At 43.9% G+C, this 19,303-nt stretch overlaps 1 protein-coding gene across 2 annotated transcripts in view; it reads left to right on the top strand.

The window, feature by feature from the left end:
- The window catches only part of LOC115102398 (lysine-specific demethylase 5B-B-like), a 34,286-nt gene extending 16,619 nt beyond the window's left edge, over window positions 1-17,667 (top strand). For both annotated transcript variants that reach the window (XM_029622313.2, XM_029622312.2), the window contains exons 10-28: window positions 1,974-2,093; window positions 2,179-2,337; window positions 2,518-2,699; window positions 2,921-3,083; window positions 3,196-3,315; window positions 3,416-3,610; window positions 3,945-4,126; window positions 5,494-5,618; window positions 7,213-7,363; window positions 7,559-7,673; window positions 8,924-9,279; window positions 10,538-10,676; window positions 11,227-11,406; window positions 11,522-11,671; window positions 11,861-12,310; window positions 12,444-12,528; window positions 12,719-12,927; window positions 16,185-16,448; window positions 16,681-17,667. In XM_029622313.2, coding sequence (XP_029478173.2) covers window positions 1,974-2,093; window positions 2,179-2,337; window positions 2,518-2,699; window positions 2,921-3,083; window positions 3,196-3,315; window positions 3,416-3,610; window positions 3,945-4,126; window positions 5,494-5,618; window positions 7,213-7,363; window positions 7,559-7,673; window positions 8,924-9,279; window positions 10,538-10,676; window positions 11,227-11,406; window positions 11,522-11,671; window positions 11,861-12,310; window positions 12,444-12,528; window positions 12,719-12,927; window positions 16,185-16,448; window positions 16,681-16,809 — 3,474 coding nt within the window. In that variant the 3' untranslated portion in view covers window positions 16,810-17,667. The remainder of the gene's footprint in view (window positions 1-1,973; window positions 2,094-2,178; window positions 2,338-2,517; window positions 2,700-2,920; window positions 3,084-3,195; window positions 3,316-3,415; window positions 3,611-3,944; window positions 4,127-5,493; window positions 5,619-7,212; window positions 7,364-7,558; window positions 7,674-8,923; window positions 9,280-10,537; window positions 10,677-11,226; window positions 11,407-11,521; window positions 11,672-11,860; window positions 12,311-12,443; window positions 12,529-12,718; window positions 12,928-16,184; window positions 16,449-16,680) is intronic.
- Window positions 17,668-19,303: the final 1,636 nt, after the last annotated feature.

The raw sequence follows: 19,303 nt of genomic DNA, 5'->3' as shown, positions 1-19,303 counted from the left end.
CTCAAGGGGATCACATCACAGTTGCCACTCGAGCTCACCTCTGCTACAGTCACACCCTTTTCACCTCCTACACCACCGACAGTATAACGCAGCCTCCAACTGGGTGATCTGGGCCAATGTAGCAGAATGAAATACCCCCAAAATGTATTCTGTGGGTTGACTCAGTTCACACAGTCTGCTCTGCTGGCTGCTGAGGTTGATGCGAAGGAGGAGGTGGTCAGTGAGTGAAGCAGCTGAGTGGTGAGTGTGTAGTACAGCTAGTTGACAGGTGAGTCCTAGGCTCTTTCTCAGTTCATCCTTCCTCGATTCCTCTCATCGCCTCCTGCTCAAAACCCATTGGAGTAGAAGGTACCTTCACCTCCAATACAGTTGTGTTAAAATACAGGTGAGGGGATAGGATGCGAGTAATCAAGGAAAAACAAAGTGAGACAAAGCCCTGGTAGGCATAGTGTGGTGATGTCACCTGCTCTGAGACCTAAAGTACTGTTATTCTATCCCAGTGTTTCCCAACCAGGGTTAATAGGACTCCTGGGGGGGGTGCTTGGCCTATCCACAGGGGGTACATGAGAAGACTCCTGAGACCATAGGCTTACTGGTAGAATTTACATGAGGGAGCGCTTCGGGGGTACTCCGGGCAGAGCAAAATATACTTGATGGTACAGTAACCATAGCCCAACCAAGATCATGGTTTTGGTAGGATAATGGATGTTGCTTTGTGGGTATGAAGTGCTGTTATGTACAGGGGTTGTGTCCTATATCAGCCATACAGGGATTGTTACACCCACGCCAGTGATCAAGGACATCCGCTGCAAATCTGTGCAATATCATCAGACAAAGTGAGAGAGTAAGTGACAACGAAATAAAACCGACAAACGGAATGTTTAATGACCCAAAAATACACTATACTTCATTCAAAGAATCAACACTTTATTTCATATCGTACAAAGAACGCCTATGTAAATGGTTAGTGGGTTTAGACATTCATCTTACTCCAAAATAACAGAATAGTCATTTGAAAAGTGTTGAATACAAATAATAAGCAGAATGTCAGGGCAGGGCTGGAACAGAAACCTGCACACCCAGTAGCTAGATCTCTAGGCGCAAGGTTGGCCGTACATGTTCTAGGTCTATGCATTGTTACATTAAATAGTATATTTGTAGTCCCTACAACCAATTCTAACGGTAAACCAGTAGCATATGTAACCCATTGGAGATAGATGGGACTTTCATCTGCAGACTGGGTTTAGTAGCTTTCACTGATCTCTGTATCTGAGGTTAGGAAACATGGAAATTTAGACTACGGCTTTCTTTGTTATTCTCAAGTGATATAAAATTTGATATGTTTCGTTGCAATTGTGTTTTTGTATTATCATAGTTCTCTACATTTACATTTACATTTAAGTCATTTAGCAGACGCTCTTATCCAGAGCGACTTACAAATTGGTGCTTTCACCTTATGACATCCAGTGGAACAGCCACTTTACAATAGTGCATCTAGGTCTTTTAAGGGGGGGGGGGGAGGGGGAGAAGGATTACTTTATCCTATCCTAGGTATTCCTTAAAGAGGTGGGGTTTCAGGTGTCTCTTCTCTCTTTGGGACTGGACATCTGTTCATTGGCTAGCTAGCTTAGCTACTATTTGGGTAGCTAATGTTGTTTTTAGCAGGTCAAGCTAACTTTTGTGTCATTTAAAAAATATATATATTTGATGGCTGTCTATCCTATGTAGGATAGACCGCCATGATAAACAAGTTAACCGTGTGCTATACATCATCCTAGCGTCACCTCCTGCTGCTACCCTGCTATCCATGCAGCCTACAAATGCAAGTTCTTTGCATTCCAGTGTTTCACTTCCACTCCTCCTCAAAAAGCCATTTAAAAGCTCTATGCGGAATGCCGAATGCGTTTGTCTGTGAAAAGAAAACTGTTATTAAGGTGTGATTTCTACCCTTTTTTTCTTCTTCTTTTGAACAGGAGTGCAGCAAACCTCAGGAGGCTTTTGGCTTTGAGCAGGCATACAGGGACTACTCTTTGCGGGCTTTTGGAGAAATGGCAGACTCCTTCAAATCTGATTACTTCAACATGCCCGTTCATGTAAGTAGAATGTGTCTAATCCATTAAGGAAGGTCTTACAATTTTAACCTGTTGTAATTGATTCACAACTGTTTGTTTGTTTCAGATGGTTCCCACAGAGTTGGTGGAAAAAGAGTTCTGGCGCTTGGTGAGCACCATCGAAGAGGACGTCACAGTGGAGTACGGAGCAGATATAGCCTCCAAGGAGTTTGGGAGCGGATTCCCCATCAAGAATGGAAGATTTAAGGTTTCAGAAAAGGATGAGGTAGGCAGCTGTATTCAAAATAATGGGTAACCAAACCAATTCAGTATATCACACAGTAGATTCACGATATAATGGAAAAAACGTGTCTTTCAATTTTACTGTTTTGCCAATGTACCATTTTGAATCGGAATAAAAATACATTTAAAAAATGTCTAAACTCTTTCTCATGATCTCTTACAGAAGTACCTGAAGTGTGGCTGGAACCTGAACAACATGGCGATGATGGACCCGTCAGTGTTGACTCATGTCACAGCAGACATCTGTGGGATGACTCTACCTTGGCTCTATGTAGGCATGTGCTTCTCCTCCTTCTGCTGGCACATCGAGGACCACTGGAGCTACTCCATCAACTACCTGCACTGGTACTGATGTTGACCAACCACTCTTTATTTAGGGATGTTGAAACTAAGTAATTAGTAACATGGTACAATCATAACACAAAGTGCCATTTTGCTTATGATCAGGGATTTTTAGTTTTCCACATTTTCTGTTTGGAGTCGGGACAATATTTTCAAGCTATTAATATCACCTTGGATACCTTATTTGCATGATGTTCAAGAATCAAGTTTTTTGTTTTTGAAAGGGGGGAGCCAAAGACATGGTATGGAGCACCTGGCTTTGCTGCGGAACAGCTGGAGGCTGTGATGAAGAAACTAGCTCCAGAGCTGTTTCAGATTCAGCCAGATCTCCTCCACCAGCTGGTCACCATCATGAATCCTAACACCCTCATGTCCTACGGGGTTCCGGTAAGTGTCTCCCTCAATGTAACTAGACTTACACCCATGTATTTCCATAGAATACTATATCATTTCAGTAACAGAGACATCATCTTGAAAGTGATATTTTCTGTGTCCCCAGATTTACAGAACCAATCAGTGTGCTGGTGAGTTTGTCATCACTTTCCCCAGAGCCTATCACAGTGGTTTTAACCAAGGTTTTAACTTCGCTGAGGCTGTCAACTTCTGTACTGTGGACTGGGTAAGATACTCATTGGCTTCCTCATTGATATTATATTGCAGGGGTTAGTTTATGTGAAGTCGACTGTTTACTAATATAGTCTCTCTTTCGTTAATCTCAGATGGCATTAGGCCGCCAATGCGTTGACCACTACAGACTGCTGCATCGGTACTGTGTTTTCTCCCATGACGAGATGATCTGCCAGATGGCCTCCAAGGCCAACAGTCTGGACGTGGTCCTGGCGTCGGCTGTCCAGAAGGATATGAAGGATATGGTCAGAGAGGAACAGGACCTACGAGATAAAGTCCGCAAGATGGTAAAGTGCACCTACAACAGACATTTATTTTTCACTTTTTAAATCAATTAATCAAAGTATTTTTTTTCTTCTAAAAAATAAGCGAGTAATAAGCAATAATATTATATCATTGCTTTATATTTCTGTATTTTTCAGGTCATAATAATCACAATATATTATTTTGATAGGCAGAGCAATGAGACCTAAACAGATCATTTTGATGTATGCATTTTTAGAGGCTTATCAAACACTAATGATATATTGTTCACTCCAATTAAGGAGAACAGCTGTCTGGTTCCCCTGTCTCTCAGGTCTTCGTTTATAACATGATTGGGTCTGTGTCTTTCTCCCCAAGGGGGTGTTGCGTTGTGAGCAGGCGGAGTACGATCTCCTGCAGGATGATGAGCGGCAGTGTGCCAAATGTAGGACCACCTGTTTCCTGTCTGCCATCACCTGCCCCTGCAGCCCCGGCCAGCTGGTCTGTCTCCACCACATCCAGGACCTCTGCTCCTGCCCCCTCACCAACTATACACTGAAGTGAGTCATGTCTCATGTCCTGTCCTCCGACGCATCTAGTCTATCCACAACGCACCAGTTTGGCTTTAATCTCCACTGATTTTTTTCCCCTTTTCCACACTGAAGTGAGTCCCGGGGTGCATTCAACAGGGCACAATGTTGTCGAACGTTCAAATAGAAATACTCTATATAAATAAAAATATGTGTTCAAATTAGTGGATTCAGCTATTTCAGCCACACCCGTTGCTAACGGGTGTATAAAATCGAGCACACAGCCATGCAATCTCCATAGACAAACATTGGCAGTAGAATGGCCTTACTGAATGAAGACTCACTTTTAACATGGCACCATCATAGGAATGCCACCTTTCCAACAAGTCAGTTCATCTGCAGAGTGCTGAAGAATGTAGAAATCATCTGTCCTCGGTTGCAACACTCACTACAGAGTTCCAAACTGCCTCTGGAAGCAAAGTCAGCACAATAACTGCTCATCGAGAGCTCCATGAAATGGGTTTCCATGGCAGAGCTGCCGCACACAAGCCTAAGATCACCATGCTCAATTCCAAGCGTTGGCTGGAGTGGTGTAAAGCTCCGCCGCCATTGGACTCTGGAGGAGTGGAAACACGTTCTCTGAAGTGATGAATCACACTTCAACACCTGGCAGTCCGACGGACGAATCTGGGTTTGGCGGATGCCAGGACAACACTACCTGTCCCGAATGCATAGTGCCAACTGTAATGTTTGGTGGAGGGATAATGGTCTGGGGCTGTTTTTCATGGTTCAGGCTAGGCCACTTAGTTCCAGTGAAGGGAAATCTTAACACTACACCATACATTCTAGAAGATTTTGTGCTTCCAACTTTGTGGCAACAGTTTGGGAAAGGCCCTTTCCTGTTTTAGCTTGTCAATGCCCCGTGCACAAAGCGAGGTCCGTACAGAAATGGTTTGTCCAGATCGGTGTGGAAGAACTTGACTGGCCTGCACAGAGTCCTGACCTCAATGGCATCGAACACCTTTGGAATTAATTGGTATGCTGACTACGAGCCTAATCGCCTTACCTCACTAATGCTCTTGTGGCTGAATGGAAGCAAGTCCCCGCAGCAATGTTCCAACATCTAGTAGAAAGCCTTCCCAGAACAGTGGAGGCTGTTTATAGCAGCAAAGGGGGGACCAACTCCATATTAATGCAAATGAGATGTTCGACGAACAGGTGTCCACATACGTTTGTTCATGTAGTGTAAGTTGTGTAGAACAAACATGCCTCTGACATGTAGAATAAGGAGGCACATCGGCTCCTTTAATTACATTTCTGTAGTCCCCCGTGTCCTCAGATGGCTCATCTGCTCTGGCTTTGACCTCTACTGATATTATTCCCTTTTCCACTTTCAGTTATAGATTTACACTGGATGATCTGTACCCCATGATGAACGTGGTGAAGCAGCGAGCTGAGACCTATGACGAGTGGGCATCCCGCGTGACGGAGACTCTGGAGGCTAAGTTGGACAAGAAAAAAAGTGAGAGACAAATTCAGCTTGTCTATATTCTTCTCTCTGTTAAAAGTACTTTGAAATCCAGAAATGAACCTTAATCTGGGTTTGGAAAACCGCCCCTTAGAGTTGAACTGTATTCACTCTGAACAAAAATATAAACGCAACGTGCAACAATTTCTAAGATTTTGCCGAGTTACAGTTCATATAAGGAAATCAATCAATTGACATGAATTCGTTATGCCCTAATCTATGGATTTCACATGATTTGGGAATACGGATATGCATCGGTTGGTCGCAGATAATTTACAAAACAAGGTAGGGGCGTGTAGCAGAGAACCAGTCCGTATCTGGTGTGACCACCATTTGCCTCATGCAGCGCAACACATCTCCTTGATCAGGCTGTTGATTGTGGCCTGTGGAATGTTGTCCCACTCTTCTTCAATGGCTGTGCGAAGCTGCTGGATATTGGTGGGAACTGGAACGCGCTGTCAAACATCCTGGTGAGTATGCAGGCCATGGAAGAACTGGGACATTTTCAGCTTCCAGGAATTGTGTACAGATCCTTACGACATGGAGCCATGCATTATCATGCTGAACCATTTTTATTTTTTATTTAACCTTTATTTAAATTGAACAAATTCTTATTTACAATGACTGCCTCCCCCGCCCAAACCCGGACAACGCTGGGCCAATTGTGCGCCGCCCTATGGGACTCCCAATGACAGCTTGATGTGATACAGAGTTGATGGCGGTGGACGAATGGCACGGCAATGTGCCTCAGGATCTCATCACGTTATCTGTGTGCATTAAAATTGCCAACGATAAAATGCAAATGTATTCGTTGTCCGTAGCTTATGTCTGCCCATACCCTAACCCCACCTCCACCAGGGGGCACTCTGTTCACAACGTTGACATCAGCAAACCGTTTGTCCCACACCTCTGCTATCTGCCCGGTACAGTTGAAACCGGGATTCATCCGTGACGAGCACACTTCTCCAGTGTACCAGTGGCCATCGAAAGTTAGTATTTGCCCACTGGCGTCGTTTACAATGCCGAACTGCAGTCAGGTCAAGACCCTGGTGAGGACGACGAGCACGCAGATGAGTTTGTGCAGAAATTATTAGGTTTTGCAAACCCAATGCCAAATTCTCTCAAATTAAGTTAGAGCCACCTTATAGTAGAGAAATTAGCATTCAATTCTCTGGCAACATCTCTGGTGGACATTCTTGCAGCCAGCATGCTAATTGCACGATCCCTCAATGAGGGACATGTGTTGTGTGACAAAACTGCACATTTTAGAGTGACATTTTATTGTCCCTGCACAAGGTGCATCTGTTAATGATCATGCTGTTTAATCATCTTATTGACATGCCACACCTGTCAGGTGGATGGATTATCTTGGCAGAGGAGAAATGCTCACTAACAGGGATGTAAACAAATTTGTGCACAACATTTGAGAGGAGCTTTTGTGTGGATGGAACATTTCTGGGATCTTATATTTCAGCTCATGAAACATTGGACCAACACTTTACATGTGATGTTTATATTTTTGTTCCGTATAGTTGTGAATCAGGCCTCACATAACCTATTGGTTGAAATGTTGACCTTCTCTCCTCAGGCTTGTCAGTCTTCCGCTCCCTCATTAACGAATCAGAGTCCAAGATGTTCCCTGACAATGACCTCTTGCGTCAGCTCCGTTTAGTCACACAGGATGCAGAGAAGTGCTTCTCAGTGGCCCAGCAGCTACTCAACGGCAAAAGGCAGACTAGGTACCACTAACACAGTCAGATGTAACAGGAGTATCAGCACTGGATCATTTCCCTCCCCTGCCCACACATGATCAACTATGTCTTGAATATTCAATTCCTCAACCAACCAACTGTTTATTTAAATTGTATTACCAGTTTGATTCAAGGGTTTGCATGATGCAGTTTGATTTAATTGTTGTGATAATTCTCTCTCAGGTATCGGTGTGGTGGGGGGAAGACCCAGAGCCAGCTGACCGTGCAGGAGCTGAGGTCATTTGTCAGGCAGCTTTACAACATCCCTTGCAGCCTTCCTCAAGCCCCCAAATTAAAGGTCCAATAGATACTACATGCCATGCAATGAGGAAGTTCAATATCTAAATGCCATGATATTGCAGCCATTAGAAAATGTCATTGGAATTTGATTAGACCTAACTAAGATGACTGTGGAACTATGTTTAACGCGATTGGTCAGAGATGGAATGCAAATTCCGTCAATTTTCCTGCCAATTTTAACCGACCCTCATTAACCAGTTAACCAACTGCAAAAATAAATCCCAACAGTAAAATGACATGACACAGAAAATGTTATGCATGCATACAAGGAACAGACATTTGGCTCACAGCCAAAATGCTATATTATTTAACATGCAACTATTGTAGTGAAGCAGCTAATAAAACACCATTTTCAAACTTTCACCAGAATGTAAGTCGCAGTCTAACACAGTTAATAACAGCACACCTGATGTGAGCGGTTCCATATGACAGAGATCAACATCTCTGTTAGAAACATGGAAAGAGAGGGAATCCAATAGCAACAACTATGATGGGTTGCTAATATGACTGGGATGGTGCCTTTGGCTTCTGGACAACGAAAGAAAGTTGACATGGAAAATAAATTCCATGTTTCTATGGTGGGATTTTGGCTAGGCTACTTTGAAGCAAGGTAAGACATGCCTCATAATAGCAAGTAAAACATTCAGGTTTCAACAAATGAAGTATATTTTACCAAATTGCATAGAGCCTCCAGCTCCGATTGCAAAGTGGTGGGTGATGCGCTTAATAGCCTGCCTACCGTTGCCTAATCCTATGCACTTGAATGGTGAATGGGAAGTGCGCTTCAATTACGAGTTGAGGAAGAAAAATATTATCAATGAAAAGCTGGGACCCTCTTTTTAATCGTGGCCATCAAAACTTTGTTTTTTAACACGTGATTGCGTTTAGAATTGTTGCGCAATGACTGGGCTTTTCACTCCAGCAGAAACTAGCTGTTTGAGGAGCAGCTGCAGCTCTCGCGCTGTTCGACAGGTGATATTCCACTCAAACTAGGGTCTGTATGCTGTGCGAGTGTGATAAATAAAATGCATGACGACTAACAAAAACACATGCGCCAATTTAATTTCATTACATTATTCAAATTAACCTTTTGACCGATGTGCATGACCGATCAAATGTTAACCGTTAACATCCCAAATCAGAAAGTACTCCTCAAGGTTAAAGCATAAACCCAAATAAAACCCATCTGAATCCTCAATCATTGTAGAATCGTATTCATAATGATATGAATGACGTTTATTTTCTTAGGATCTCTTGAATTGCATCGAAGACTTCCAGCAGCACAGTGAGAAAGTTCTGATGGATGAGGCCACCAGCACAGCGGTGATCCAGAGTCTTCTAGACGTTAGCTTTGACTTTGATGTGGATCTGCCTGAACTTCCAATACTACGGGAGAGGCTGGAGCAAGCCCGTTGGCTGGAGGGTGTGCAGCAGACCAGCGCCCAGCCCTCCACCCTCACCCTGGAGACCATGCGGAGGCTGATAGACCAGGGCGTGGGCCTGACCCCTCACCCCTCCGTGGAGAAGGGCATGGCTCATCTGCAGGAGCTACTCACGGTGTCTGAACATTGGGAGGAAAAGACCAGCATCCTCCTCAAGGCCAGGTGAAGGCCGCACACACAGAGGATTTCTCGTTTACATCTGTAATCTTAATCTGTAAACCAGGTATTTCAGGGTTGTTTTTTTTAGGAATCCGATGTCAAAGAAGACAGGCCAAAATTTTAGATGAGTGGATTTTAACAATAGGTTTACGGTCATCTTCTGGGCTTTGTTATTCTGGATCATTTAGACCTGAATTTACAATAATTGTGTCCTCAGAGATTCAACTCTGGGTCTTGAATTTGAACTTTCTCTACTCTTAGCCAAAATGAGCCATGTGGTTATGGCACTTATATTAAAGCTAGTGAGGTTTCTCTTTAACAAATGTACAAACATACGGGATTACTGATTTGTACGTTAGCAGAAATACAATATGTCAGTGTCCCTGATTTTGCTTCATTTTAATTCCAGCTAGTGCAAAATGCTGCTGCTAGAATATTCAACAAGATCTACAAAAAGTGAGCATGCATATCTAGTTCTGCTTTCATCCCATTTGGTACCCAGTGCATTTTAATAATCACTGTCACCGGCGTTTTTTTCAAACAGCTTTTTTTGAATGGCATGGCTCTCCCAAGGAATGTGCATCTATTCTGTGCGCGCCACATATCCACGGTTTTAGCAGTCTTTTTCAGTCCAGTTTTAATTGTCTGCATCTTTCTAGAGCTAGAGTTCTCATTCAAATGTTCTGTCATTTTAGTGCTTAGTATAGTGAGAAGTGTCTTTCTTTTTTATCTCCTCAAGGACGGACGGATAGTTTTGATTCTTTATGACTTTATCAGTATGTTGAACATTTTCTTTATTATAGAATTGTGCACAGCCCAGACCACGGTAACTGTATATGCCACCAATGGTTTGAAAGTGTAAAAGTTTGTCATGGTTGCAAGGGGTCAGTATAGATGCCTATGTAAAGCTACTAACACTAAACAATCCGTCAGAGGAAAAACGTTGCATGGTTCACAACCCTCACAACAGTGATGTCTGCTTACATCAGAAAGATCTTGAATTGACCTTTAATGAAAGATGGAGTGAATAGCAACAAATATTGAACAACAAGGGAAGTGAAATGTCTTAGCAATTGTCAAAGGTTTTTTTTCATGATAGTACGTTCATATTTTTATGATTGACACACACCTGAGGACATTTCTGCATAGTCCATACAGATGGATAAATATGATATGTATGCTTCCTGTCAGCCGGATAACTGGGCCCCCTTGTGCTGGTGACTGACCAGTCTTTTGACATAACTGTTTTCTTCTCCACCAGGCCCCCCCCATCTATAGAAGTCCTCTCTGAAGCAGCTGAGAAGGTGGTGGGTATACCTGCTTACCTCCCCAATTGTCTGATGCTGAAGGACTCCATCAGTAGGGCCAGGGAGTGGCTTCAGGAAGCAGAGGCATTTCAGGTACAGATGAATAAAACACCACGTTTTCACAATGATGTTATACAAATCAAATCAAATGTATTTATATAGCCCTTCGTACATCAGCTGATATCTCAGTGCTGTACAGAAACCCAGCCTAAAACCCCAAACAGCAAGCAATGCAGGTGTAGAAGCACGGTGGCTAGGAAAAACTCCCTAGAAATGCCAAAACCTAGGAAGAAACCAGGCTATGTGGGGTGGCCAGTCCTCTTCTGGCTGTGCCGGGTGGAGATTATAACAGAACATGGCCAAGATGTTCAAATGTTCATAAATGACCAGCATGGTCGTATAATAATAAGGCAGAACAGTTGAAACTGGAGTAGCAGCATGGTCAGGTGGACTGGGGACAGCAAGGAGTCATCATGTCAGGTAGTCCTGGGGCATGGTCCTAGGGCTCAGGTCAGTTGAAACTGGAGCAGCAGCACGGCCAGGTGGACTGGGGATGATTTTTATAGAAACAATGCTCCCAGGTTGACATGTTAAGGTGGAACCATTTATGTATAGAAAACGTGTGTTCTGTGTACTTTTATAGGATGGAGAGTCCATTCCATTGTTTGACAAGCTCTCTGATATGGTTATACGAGGACAAGCCATCCCAGTCCAGCTGGACCCCCTAAAGCATCTGGAGTTTCTGGTAACAGAGCTGCAGGCCTGGAAAGAGTCTGCAGCTAAAACCTTTCTCATGAAAAACTCTCACTTCACTCTGCTTGAGGTAATCGGCTGTAATGCACCACCTATGAATGTTCCATGAGTGATGTACAATATAAAGCAGTTTTATTTCCCAGAAATGCATTCACCAGAATTCACAATGTTGTTCTTGTCCACAGGTTCTGTGTCCAAGATTTGAGGTTGGAGCAGGGTCTCCGAAAAGGAAGTCAAAAAAAGCTAAAGACTGCAGTAAGAAGAAGATGGTGAAGCTAGACTGTCTCAGTGATGTGGAAAAAGCCCTCTTAGAGACCAAGGACACTACCTCAGCTGTAAGTACACCTGCAATGGCCATGTCTCAAACAGAATACATGTTTTATTTTCCAACTCAGTTCAAAGTGCGGACCTTGGCTTTCTCTACTTCTTTCTAGTACTGGATATGTATTGTACCTCAATGCACGTTGGACATGAACTTGCATTCAAATTGTAGAAATTGAAATGATTTTACGTTTATTTACCAGCTGGCAACTCTCGGGGAAGTGCGGTTACAGGAGATGGGGGCCCTCTCCTCCATCCGGGCAGCTAACGAGTCCAAGCTCCTCCCCACGGCAGACTGCATGGACCTGAAGGTGTGTGTGTGTCAGAATCCCCCCATGGGAGCCATGTTACAGTGTGAGCTCTGCCGGGACGCCTTCCACAGCGTGTGTGTGAGGGCTCCCTCAGACTCCCGTTCAACCCAGGCCTGGCTGTGTCCAGACTGCCGACGCTCGGAGAAGCCCTCCCTGGACAAGGTCCTGCCCTTGCTGGCGTCGCTGCAGCGTATCCAGGTGCGTCTACCGGAAGGCGATGCGCTTCACTATTTGGTTGAGAGAACAGTCAGCTGGCAACAGCGAGCGCGACAGGTCTCTGCCTCCTGTGGCCTTCCAGACCTGGAGGAGAGCTTTAGAACTTCACCATCTCCGGTTGGAAAGGTCAGTCACACCCCTTCTCTGAAATGTAGTTATCTATCCATTTTAAAGTGATATCATTCAGAATTAAGAGTTATGTTAATGACCAGATTAGTAATGAATTTGATATATATATTGTTTTTATATATATAAACAGCCACCATGTTTGACTCCAGAGTGGAACAGGACAAGTCATGATCAGATGGTCTTCTACACCGAGCAACGATGCATTCCTCTGCAGGGTCAGTTCTGTGTTATAAAGCAGTGTTGTAGAATCATTTGTCATTCTTATCACCAGCTGGACTTCTTGACAACATCATTATATTGATTAGAGCTCTACTGATGACTACTGATTATTTAACCAGCACGCACGGTAGTTGATTGAGAACATTTGTCTTTTACAATAACCTGATGTGTGCTGTGCTGCTGCAGGTCTGAGTGTGGAGCTGGAGGAGCTGATGGTGGAAGGGCTCCTGCTGCAGGTGTCTCTGCCAGAGATCACACAGCTCTACCACGTGTTACTGAACGGGCTGGGAACGCATCACACCCACGGACGCAAGTCACAGCAAGAGGACGACCCCTCGGACTGTGACAAACGCAAGCAGTGCAACTCTCAGGAAAGAAGCTCTCCACAAAAAGAGGTGTGTGTGTCAGCATGCTAGCTATCAAGTACTGTAACTGAGTACTTGGTGGACTGTATATTCTACTTTATGTTCGCTCTCGTGTGCTGATAAGGGCACAGATGAGAAGACGGAGGAGTGCGGTCTAGGTGGTTTAATGACGCTGAAGATTCACAGTACGGACACGGAACAGCACCGTGTATGTAGCATGGATGGGCCAAGGCACTTAGTGGTATGGCACCTTGCAAGAAGTGTGTACGTGGTCTGCAAGTAAAGAGAGAAATAAAGATGCAATATTGAATGCCAGATGTAGAGTGTATATATAATACAATCTCTAGTTCACGATACGATAAACAATATGCATGTAATAATAACGTGGTTATAATGGCTTAATGCTATACAAGGCAAGACGGAGCCATGCAACATGACCCCACTAAGGTTCAGACCCAGGGCCCCAAGCTTAATGATGAGCTTGGAGGGTACTATGGTGTTGAAGGCTGAGCTATGGTCAATGAACAACGTTCTTACATAGGTATTCCTCTTGTCCAGATGGGATAGGACAGTGTGCAGTGCAATGGCGATTGCGTCATCTGTGGATCTATTGGGGCGGTATGCAAACTGAAGTGGGTCTAGAGTATCAGGTAAGATGGAGGTGACATGATCCTTAACTAGCCTCTCAAAGCACTTCATGATGACGGAAGTGAGTGCTACGGTGCGATAGTAATTTACTTCAGTTACCATTTCTTGGGTACAGGAACCACAGTGGACATCTTGAAGCAAGTGAGGACAGCAGACTGGGATAAGGAGAGATTGAATATGTCCGTAAACACTCCAGACAGCTGGTCTGCGCATGCTCAGAGGATGCGGCTAGGTATGCCGTCTTGGGCTGGCAGCCTTGCGAGGGTTAACACTCTTAAATGTCTTACTCACATCGGCCACAGAGAATGAGAGCCCACAGTCCTTGGGGTCAGGCCGCGTCAGTGCCACTGTGTTATCCTTAAAGCGGGCGACAGTGTTTAGCTAATCAAGGAGCAAGACTTCAGTCTGCGACGTGGCTGGTTTTCTCTTTGTAATCTGTGGTTGTCTGTAGACCCTACCACATACGTCTCGGGTCTGAGCTGTTGAATTGCGACTCCACGTTTTGCCTGTTTGATTGCCTTACGGAGGGAATAATTACACTGTTTATATTCGTGCATATTCCCAGTTACCTTGCCGTGGTTAAGTGGTGGTTGCTTTCTGTTTTGCGTGAATGCTACCATCTATCTGCGGTTTTTGGTTTGGGTAGGTGTTAATAGTCAGTGGGAACAACATCCCCTATACACTTCCTGATGAACTCAGTCACCGTGTCCATGTATATGTCAATGTTATTCTCAGAGGCAACCTGGGACATATCCCAGTCGCCGTGATCAAAACAATCTTGAACCATGGATTCCAATTGGTCAGACCAGCGTTGAATAGACCTTATCACGCGTACTTCCTATTTTGACTTTCTGCATATAGGAAGGTAGGTGCAAAATAGAGTCGATCTGATTTGCCAAAGGGAGAGTGGGGGAGGGCCTTGAAGCCATCCCGGAAGGGGGAGTAACAATGGTCGAGAGATTTTGTAGCACGAGTACTACAGGCAATGTGTTGATGGAATTTCGTTAGTGTGTTCTCAAATTCCGTTTTGTTTTAAATCCCCACCTACAATAAGTGCGGCCTCAGGATATGTGATTTCCAGTTTGCAGAAAGTCCAGTGTAGTTCCTTGACGGCTGTCCTGGTATCGGCTTGAGAGGAATTTTCACAGCTCTTACTATAACCAAAGAGAATTATCTTGGAAGTTAATACTGTTGACATTTGATTAAGATATTCTAGGTTGGGTGAACAAAAGGACTTGAGTTCCTGTACGTTATCACAATCACACCATGTGTAGTTAATCATGAAACATACACCCCCGCCTTTCTTTCTTCTTCCCAGAGAGTTCTTTATTCCTGTCTGCGCAATGTACTGTGAACCCAGCTGGCTGTATGGATGAGGATAGTATACCTGGAGAGAGCCATGATTTTGTGAAACAGTATGTTACAGTTCCTGATGTCTCTCTGGAAGGGGATCCTCGCCCTAAGCTTGTCTACTTTATTGTCCAAGGACCGAACGTTAGCGAGTAAAATACTCTGATGTGGTGGATGGACTCGAAGTCCACTCTAAATACCTCTTCTCAAATTGCCCTCCGCCTTCTTCCCGGAGAGTTCTTTATTCATATCTGTACTGTGTACTGAGAACCCAGGTGGCTGAATGGACGGGGACAGTATATCCAGAGAGAGCCATGATTCTGTCACTGATATTTCTCTGAAAGGAGATCCTTGCCCAGAGCTCGTCTACTTTTTTGTCCAGCAACGGAACATTATCGAGTAATATACTCGGAAGTGGTGGATGGTGTTCACGCCTCCTGAGTCGGAAAAGAACTCCACTCAGAATACCTCAGCAGCATCAGGAATAAATTAAAGGATTCAAATTCGAGAAAGTCGTATTTCTGATCGTAATGTTGGTGAGTTACTGCCGCTCTGATATCCAAAAGTTATTTCCGGCTGTATGTAACAACACAAACGTTCTGGGCTAATAATGTAAGAAATGACACAAAAGAACGAAATACTGAAAAGTTGCTTAGGAGCTAGAAGCAGAGCTTCCATGTCTGTCGGTGCCATCTTCTGGACATCTATACAGGGTATGTAAAAAAGGCACTGAGGAACATTACACAATACGAATTCTAGGATAAATGTCAGAAATAATATGATCGGCGAGATGGAGCTAGCAAGCTTTGTTACAGTTGCTAGCTCTTGATGCCTCGCAGTAGAAACGCATAATTAGCGTATCCATAGAATGACAATATTGTCCCCAATTGTGTCTTTAGACAAACACCTGAAGGATATTAAATATGTACTTGCATATCAACAAGGATGCACACTGGCCTTGGCTAACACAATGAAGCTAACTTGTGGAAAACCACAGGATGGCTGGAACTTTCTCTCACTTGACTTCTCTGAGCTGGAATTGCCCAGCATGTTTTTCTCCATTTCACTGGTGGGCGGAGCTACAGCTCTGATATGACTAACTTCTATCTATTCGACTTTGATGACTACCATTTCTCCACAGCCTTTCATACAAATACATTAAATTAAATTGTATGTATTTTTATTATTGGCCTATAAAAGCATTTAGTTTATTACTGTTACCGTATCATCACTGATGAAAATAAGAAATACAGTTTACTTACTTTAAGATGTGTTTTTTATCTCTTCAGGATGGCCTGAAAAAGGAAGTAGTTAACGGAGCAGAGAAGAAGGCCAAGCAACGCCTGGAGAGGGAGGCTCTGGAGACAGAGCGCAGGGACAAGGCCAAGAAGCTCCAAAACAAGAGACAGAAAATGAACAAGGAGAAGAACCTGGAACGCAGGGCAGCCTCTACCTCCTCATCTCCTCGTTCCGACTTCTCCCAGTCAGACGACTCTGAAGAGGAGATGGCCATGTGTCCAGCAGAGGGATGCCAGCAGCCAGAAGGAGATGAGGTCAAATAAATCACTCACTGATAAGAAAATATGAAATAATGAGCAATATTTTATTAATTGCGAAAAACCTGATTGACTGGCTGCTAGTGTTGGAGTTCAAATAAAGGAGAGCGGGACAGAATGCCTAGCAGTTTGTTAGTCGTAGAAATTGTCAAATGTACTGAATATTCAGTTCCTTGTCTGTCTTATGTCACTTGAGTTTTCTTTATTTGGTGTTTTTGACTTATTTCAGGTGGACTGGGTCCAGTGTGACGGCAGCTGTAACCAGTGGTTCCACCAGGTCTGTGTGGGTGTGACAGCCGAGTTGGCTGAGAAAGAGGACTATGTGTGTGTCGGCTGTACAATAAGCGATGGCCGCTGAGGATTTGAGGAGAGAATGGATGGAGTTTTGGAAGGAAAGTCTGACGGTTCTCGGCCTACTCCGTTAGCAACCTGGCCACACAAGTCAGGATGTCACAGACCTAGCCCTCCCTTGTCCTCATCCCCTTTGTGACAACGGTGCTATCTCCTCTTTATTGGGTTGTTGTCCAGAACTATACTGTTTGTTACTTTTTTTGTATTTTTTACATCTTTTTCTTTCCTCCTTTGAACTGTTTGTGGTTGTGACATGATGTGGAGTCAGTGTGCTGCATGGGTTTCCATATAATGGGTGGTGCAAAGGAGTCAAACAATAAGGCACTCTAAAGATCCAAGGGTATATTGAACTTCCTTGCATGCAAAACCTGAGACAGATGGTTAAGGTCCCCCTCCTTCCCCGTAATAAATCATGTGATGGAGAGAACTGTATTTTCTGGGAAACCCAATACTTAGTACTTCCATCATACTGACTTATATCAGTAGACTTAAGTTTATTTATCTGAGCAATAATGTTTGTCTCAATTGAATTCAATGGATTGGTCTCCTCTGAACTACGTGTTGATGCTTCAGCAATGGTTTGATGTACAGAACAGAAAGCGTATGGACTGGGGTAAGTTACAGTTGTAGACTAGCAATGTAGCAGACAGAAGGAACTGGATCAACTGCCACATACACTATACAGTGCCTTTGGAAAGTATTCAAACCCTTGACTTTATCCACATTGTGTTACATTATAGCCTTATTCTAAAATGGGTTAAATAAATACAAATCCTAAAATCTACACACAATACCACATAATGACAAAGCAAAAACCTGTTTTGGGAAATTTTAGCAAATGTATTAAAAAATACATAAGACTTCAGACCCTTTGCTATGAGACTTGAAATTGAGCTCAGGTGCATCCTGTTTCCATTGATCATCCTTGATGTTTCTACAACTTGATTGCAGTCTACCTGTGGTAAATTCAAATGATTGGACATGATTTGGAAAGGCACACAGGTCTGTATAAGCTTCCACAGTTGACAGTGCATGTCAGAGCAAAAACCAAGTCATGAGGTCGAAGGAATTGTCCGTAGAGCTCTGAGACAGGATTGTGGCGGCACAGGTCTGGAGAAGGGTACCAAAGAATGTATGCAGCATTTGAAGGTCCCCAAGAACACAGTGGGCTCCATCTTTCCTAAATGGAAGAAGTTTGGACCCACCAAGACTACCTAGAGCTGGCCGCCCGGCCAAACTGAGCAAACGAGGGAGAAGGGTCTTGGTTAGGGAGGTGACCAATAACCCGATGGTCACTCTGTCAGAACTCCAGAGTTCCTCGTGGAGATAGGAGAACCTTCCAGAATGACAACAATCTTTAAAGCACTCCACCAAATCAGGCCTTTTATGGTAGAGTGACCAGATGGAAGCCACTCCTCAGTAAAAGGCACATGACAACCCGCTTGGGAGTTTGTTAAAAGGCACCTAAAGACTCTGACCATGAGAAACAAGATTCTCTGGTCTAATGAAACCAAGTTTAACTCTTTGGCCTGAATGCCAAGCGTCACATCTGGAGGAAACCTGGCACTATCCCTGCGGTGAAGCATGGTGGTGGAAGCATCATGCTGTGGGGATGGTTTTCAGCGGCAGGGACTGGAGGGAAAGATGAACGGAGCAAAGTACGGAGATCCTTGATGAAAACCTGCTCTGGAGCGAAGGTTCAATGCAGGACTGGCTTCGGAACAAGTCTCAATGTCCTTGAGTGGCCCATACTTGAACCCGATCGAACATCTCTGGAGAGACCTGAAAATAGCTGTGCAGAAACGCTCTCCATCCATCCTGACAGAGCTTGAGAGGATCTGCAGAGAAGAATGGGAGAAACTCTCCAAATACAGGTGTGCCAAGCTTCTAGTGTCATACCCAAGGCTGCTCGAGGCTGTAATTGCTGCCAAAGGTGCTTCAACAAAGTACTGAGTAAAGGGTTTGAATACTTATATAAATGTGATATTTATGTGTAGAATTTTTATTTATTTATATATATATTAATAAGGTTGTAACCTAACAAAACATGGAAAAAGTCTAGGGGTCTGAATACTTTCCGAAGGCCCTATATACAGAAGTATGTGGACACCTTCAAATTAGTGGATTCGGCTATTTCAGCCACACCCGTTCCTGACAGTTGTATAAAATCGAGCACACAGCCATGAAATTTCCATAGACAAACTTTGGCAGTCGAATGGCCTTAGTGAAGAGCTCAATGACTTTCAACATGCCAGTACGTAAAATGTATACCTAGAGCTGCCCCGGTCAACTGTAAGTGCTGTTCTTGTGAAGTGGAAACATCTAGGAGCAACAATGGCTCAGCTGTGAAGTGGTAGACCATACAAGCTCACAGAAAGGTACCGTTGAAGCACATAGTGTGTCAAAATTGTCGGTACTCTGCTGCGTCATTCGCGACAGGGTTCAAAACTGCTTCTGGAAGCAACGTCAGCACAATAACTGTTGGTTGGGAGCTTCATGAA

Source organism: Oncorhynchus nerka, linkage group LG20 (genome assembly GCF_034236695.1).
Source record: "Oncorhynchus nerka isolate Pitt River linkage group LG20, Oner_Uvic_2.0, whole genome shotgun sequence".
NCBI classification, from domain to species: Eukaryota; Metazoa; Chordata; class Actinopteri; order Salmoniformes; family Salmonidae; genus Oncorhynchus; species Oncorhynchus nerka.
The sequence above is the reverse complement of the archived record's forward strand: the minus strand, read 5'-3'. Positions and strand labels throughout refer to the sequence as shown.